This window comes from Brassica oleracea, chromosome C2 (assembly GCF_000695525.1).
Source record: "Brassica oleracea var. oleracea cultivar TO1000 chromosome C2, BOL, whole genome shotgun sequence".
NCBI lineage: Eukaryota > Viridiplantae > Streptophyta > Magnoliopsida > Brassicales > Brassicaceae > Brassica > Brassica oleracea.
In genome coordinates this window covers 25,536,988-25,542,143 of record NC_027749.1, presented here as the reverse complement: position 1 = coordinate 25,542,143, position 5,156 = coordinate 25,536,988, and the positions used below count along the sequence as shown (strand labels likewise).

The following is a 5,156-nucleotide window of genomic DNA, read 5'->3' as shown; positions in this document are numbered from 1 at the left end:
ATATGTTGATCCAGAAGTTCTTACGGCTCAGCTGAAGGACAAGGATGATCGGATATCTGCGTTGGAGACCCAGATGGCAGCTCAACAGGCGGGCTATGAGACACAGAAGAGGCTGAACGAGCAGATGATGAAGATGATGAAGAGGATGTACCCGAGGTGTTCCCGAACATTTAAGACCCGTAGTTTTTTTTGGTTTTTTTACCAAAAACTCGGAATGTTTTATTTTTATTTGTAGAACTTTGAATTATCTAATATGTTTTCAGTTTTAATTTTAATTTTATATTTTTGAATTTAAATTTCACAAATTTTAATTTTAAAAAAAAATTAATTTTAAAAAAAAATTAATTCTTTCGAAATTCCGAGGAAAAGCACCCTCGGAAATTTCCGACGACCTTTTCCTCGGAATAAGTCGTCGGAATTTTAAAACAAATCCGAGGGAATGTTCCTCGGAATTTTCCGAGGGGCTACGTTCAGGGCCACGTTCCTCGGAAATTCCTGATGCAAATTCCGAGGAAGATTTCGTCGGAACTTCCGAGGATTGGACCATCGGAAATTTCCTCGGATTCCTCGGTATATTCCGAGGAAATTTCCGACGATCTAGTGGTCCTCGGAGTTTCCTCGGAAATTCAGTTCCTCGGAATTTCGTCGGAAATTTCCGAGGGATTTCCGAGGAAAAATGAATTTCCGAGGAGTTATTTCCGACGATTTTTTTCGTCGGTATGTCGTCGGAATAGCCTTATTCCGACGACATACAGACGATTTTTTCTCTAAGTATGCCGCTGTTTTCTTGTAGTGTTGACTTCTAAATATTATTTTAATTTTTAACTATTTTTTATGTTAAATATCAATGACCTCAAAAATCTCTGGACCGGTCTGATTTTGATACTGAAGTATGACTTGTTGATTTGGAACTTACCGTTAAGGCGACCATTCCAGCAACTACACCAATACGAATGCCCTTAGCAAGATAATGTCCGGAGAAGTAGATTTGATGGAACGATGAAGGATTGATGCCTTTGTCAAGGTGTTTAACCTTCATATCATTACACAGGGAAACATGTTAACACAAAGTCAAATAGCTTGTGGTGCAAGTAACTATATTTAGAATAGGCTGAGTGAATTCTTACGATTTGGACTCCTTGTTTGTCAGCTCTGGTTATGTAGACAAAGAAGGTGGAGATGATAACTGATATCAATGGCGCAATCGCTGGAATCCAGAACAGTTTCTTGCTCTTTTTGCCCTGTTCCATCATCATGCCAAGATATATCAGATTCAGATGAAAACAAAAAGAACAAACCAAATGATATTTCAATAATGTACTATATTATTCACTCACAAAGATAAAAATGTATTATTTCTTACAATGAACTTAGATGTGAGAAGGAAGGTCAAGAAGGATGCACCAATGAGTATAGTCTGCCAATTCCACTGCATAGCCATATTGATATGATATGATTTAGTGAAACATTTTACACAATGTAGGAATCAGGAAACAAAAGAAGAATCCTTACACCATGATGAGCTGCGCTAAAGACTGAATCTAAAACAGCGATGATATCAGTTTTCTTGGTAAATTTCTTGATCCCTAAGAAACCTTTGAGCTGCTGAAGAGCGATTGTGATGGCTGCACCACCCATGAATCCAACCACAGCCGCATGGGAAAGGAAATCAATCAAGAACCCTAATCTGCAATTCATAAAACCTTGAGAACCTTATCGACCACAAAAACAAGTACTTAAGATGAGTTACCTGAAGAAGCCAAGGGCTGCTTCAGTGACACCGGCAAAAAACGTAGCCGTGAAGGCGAGTCGGAGATACTCATCAGGATTTGTGTTTGGATCAACCTCAGCTCGAAGGAGAGTACCTAGCAGAAGAGATACCACAGCAACAGGTCCAATTGCTATATCCCTAGAACTCCCCATACAAGCATACACCAACGGTGGAACAAAACTCGAATCTGTAAAATCATTTTCAACCAAACCCATGTTTTTCTAACTAGGTCAAAGTGTAGTAATTAGTCAGAGTTAAATCATCAAACTTACATAAACCGTATTTAGGATCCAGGTTCGCAAGCTTAGCATATCCAATATCCTAAAATCATCATAGAAAATACATGAGATACAAAGTAAAAATATAGGTTTCTTGTGACACAAGTAAATAGTGCAACTAAGATTAGTTCTTTTAACCTGAGGGATACAAAGACTGGCAATAGTTAAACCGGCAGTGAGATCACCACGGAACTTCTTGAGATTATAGTTACGTCCCCAATCGAAAACCGGGAACACAGATTGGAGACCGAGCATGAACTTCTTAGACTTAGGCTGATCCTTAAAGTGTCTGAGAGGATCATCATGGAAGAAGGTTTCTTTGAACGTGTACATGAAATCATGGAACATGTTTTGCTTCGGTGGGACACCAACTTTATGCCGGTGAGGCGACGATTTGATCGGAAGATCTCCACCATCCGTCACCGGATTCACATCAGGATGAGCTCTCCCAGACATAGGTAAGTACGTATCTGCAAACAGAACAAGAGAATAGTTAGGTTAGTTTCGTTTGCTAATGTTTGAGGTTTAGTTTAGACCTGTTTGAACAGAGGAACATAATCTAACCAGGAGAAGGAGAGATTGCTGGAAAAGTGAATAAAGTGAATATTTGGCTTGGTGTGATTTTGTAGCAACATTGATGAAGCTTATTTATAATGAAAAGTTTATGAAATTGTTTTTATCTAATTATGACAAGGGCGTGTCATTCGAATGATGAATCTGGATAGCTAAGAGACCAAATGCATGAAGAAAGATGAAAAGTCAAAATACATTCGAAATTGATATATTTGTCTCTATCGGCATTAAGTGAAAACAAATCAAGTCAATGGGGTTTGTGGCAAAGGATGTGTTAGATTCACGTTGATTACGGGCTTCCAACTTAAAACTAATTAACAATTAGTGGATTGATCCTAACTTTTTATATTTTACTTAATGTCTCTTAGAATTCCTAATACTCCTTTTCGAGATGAGACTTTTATCAGCCAGAAATCTCGGAACTTTAGGATATTTATATTCGGTCGAGCGAGTTTTAATACGACATTTATACCCGGTCGGAAGGGTTAATCACGACTTTTATACCAGGTCGGAAGGGTTAATATTAATTAGGAGTTTTAGGTCATTTAGGATCTGGGCTCTGATACTATGTTAGATTCAGGTTAATTATGAGCTTCCAACTTAAAACCAATTGACAATTAGTGGATTGATCATAACCCTTTATATATTATATTTAATGTCTCTTAAAATTCTCCATGTGTATATATATCTCTAATAGGTTGTGCACAAAGTTGCAAACAATCTCAATTCAAGATCTCGTTTACTTTTGCCATAAGGAGAGATCGTTGACCCGAACTTCCACGTGGTAAAAGGCAAACAATTTTTGAAATAAATGTAGTTAAGTACGTTAATGCCAAATTGCCAATACTTTTACTTATCCCTGAATAATTGATGAGAATTATAGCATTGTTCGAAAATATAATAATTAACATATGGTATTTGGATTTTCTTAGATTAATAGCTTGAACAGTTCTCGATTTGGTTCACAGAGTCAATATGAGTCTGTATAATTCGATGACAAAAAAAAATAGTAGTTTGAACAGAAGTTTTAGAAACTACACCTAAAATTCCAGAATACAAACCTAACTAAAACAGATATTAGAAACAGGACCTAAAAATATACAAAGCAAACCTAATTAACTCATAGATATGTTATATTTTAGTAGTTCTAAGCTTCTAATGTGGACTTAGCATCTTGTCCAAACTCAAACTATGTAGCTGTTATGTCAATTTTGTATCAGTTTAATTTATTATAATTTTAAGGGAAACATATACATGTATATTAAATAATAACTACTTGAAAATTAATTAGGTCTGTTTCTGGACAATAATCTTTTGCGTGGAGTGGCTGGTTATTCTAAACACTTTGTCTGCTCTTATTAGTTTTTAACCAACAAATGATTTTCAAAGTGGCGTGTTTCTATTTATATGCAAAACTGTAGAACGTTAAGTTAATTTCTATCTTTCAGATAGAGAAGCTGAAAGGTATACAAAATCAATTTCGTAAATCCCCAAGTTGTATTATATTCTGATAATATTGTTTTTCAAGTTTGTTACTAGTTGTAGCAAACTGCCAAAGTGAATACCAAACGCTATGACCTTGTGATCCATACAGGAATTCTGTATGCATGATTGAATTTTGAGTTTATTGATATATTTATCGAAGAAACGCTCTAATCGTTATAACGAGTGCTTTGCATGACCGCAATTTTTTTTATAATATTAGTGATTATTCAGGTATCACACAAAAGCACTACTGAAAAAGCAACTGATCAAAACTATGATTAAGCGTTAACATTAAAAAACTACTACATATGATTGGGACATAGACGCAGCTGTCACGCACGTGTATTCTATAAATGGGAAATTCTAATATATATTTACATGATGAAATAATAAGTGGGTACAGTAACAAGAAGATGCATAACCATTTTTCTCAAAAAAAAAAAAAGATTCATAACCATTGATAGTTGGAAGGTTAAAACCATCACATACCTGGAAAAGAAGAAAAATTTCGATCTGGTTTTTCAGCCTCTTCTTCCAAAGATCTTTCACATGTTTATATTAATTTCTCTATGTCAAAATTTTCAAGCCGAAAAAGAAAGAAAAAAGAATTAGAAGAAAGTTCACGAGAGAGACAGATACAACCTCCCCTTTGTAGATCAGCAAACCCGAATCTTGTCCAGGTTCGCTGAATTTCTCTTAAAATATCAATAAGAAACCTAAAAGATACATGAAATAGGTGATTTTTTTCCAAGAAAATATATATATTATTTGAAACTGTGGAAAATTCCTTGGAAAAACACAAAGAATTAGCAGTAGAAGAGAAACGTATTTAAATGAAGAGAAACATAAAAAATTATCTGAATTTTTTGTATTTTTTAAATATTTTAATTGAAATAAACTTGCAGCTATACGCGATAAGGATCGTGATTATGATATTCTTCTTTTTTCAGGGAAAAAAAAATCATATGAAGTGATAAAAATCGTGATTACGATAATCTTTTTTTTTTTTAAGGAAACAAAAAAATAATATGAAGTGATGATGACAAGTT

General features: G+C 34.8%; 1 protein-coding gene across 3 annotated transcripts in view; it reads right to left on the bottom strand.

Moving 5' to 3' along the window:
• Positions 1–4,853, bottom strand: part of LOC106324965 (sulfate transporter 1.2-like) — an 11,029-nt gene extending 6,176 nt beyond the window's left edge. Inside the window, exons 1-8 of one of the 3 annotated variants that reach the window (XM_013762969.1) lie at positions 4,597–4,853; positions 2,188–2,519; positions 2,044–2,092; positions 1,751–1,958; positions 1,513–1,687; positions 1,364–1,429; positions 1,128–1,241; positions 917–1,033 (exon numbers count right to left, since the gene is read on the bottom strand). In XM_013762969.1, coding sequence (XP_013618423.1) covers positions 917–1,033; positions 1,128–1,241; positions 1,364–1,429; positions 1,513–1,687; positions 1,751–1,958; positions 2,044–2,092; positions 2,188–2,505 — 1,047 coding nt within the window. In that variant the 5' untranslated portion in view covers positions 2,506–2,519; positions 4,597–4,853. Of the gene's footprint in view, positions 1–916; positions 1,034–1,127; positions 1,242–1,363; positions 1,430–1,512; positions 1,688–1,750; positions 1,959–2,043; positions 2,093–2,187; positions 2,520–2,585; positions 2,705–4,596 lie in introns of those variants that run through there. The other 2 variants (XM_013762968.1, XM_013762967.1) reach the window with 2 other exon arrangements.
• Between the last annotated feature and the right edge of the window lie 303 nt (positions 4,854–5,156).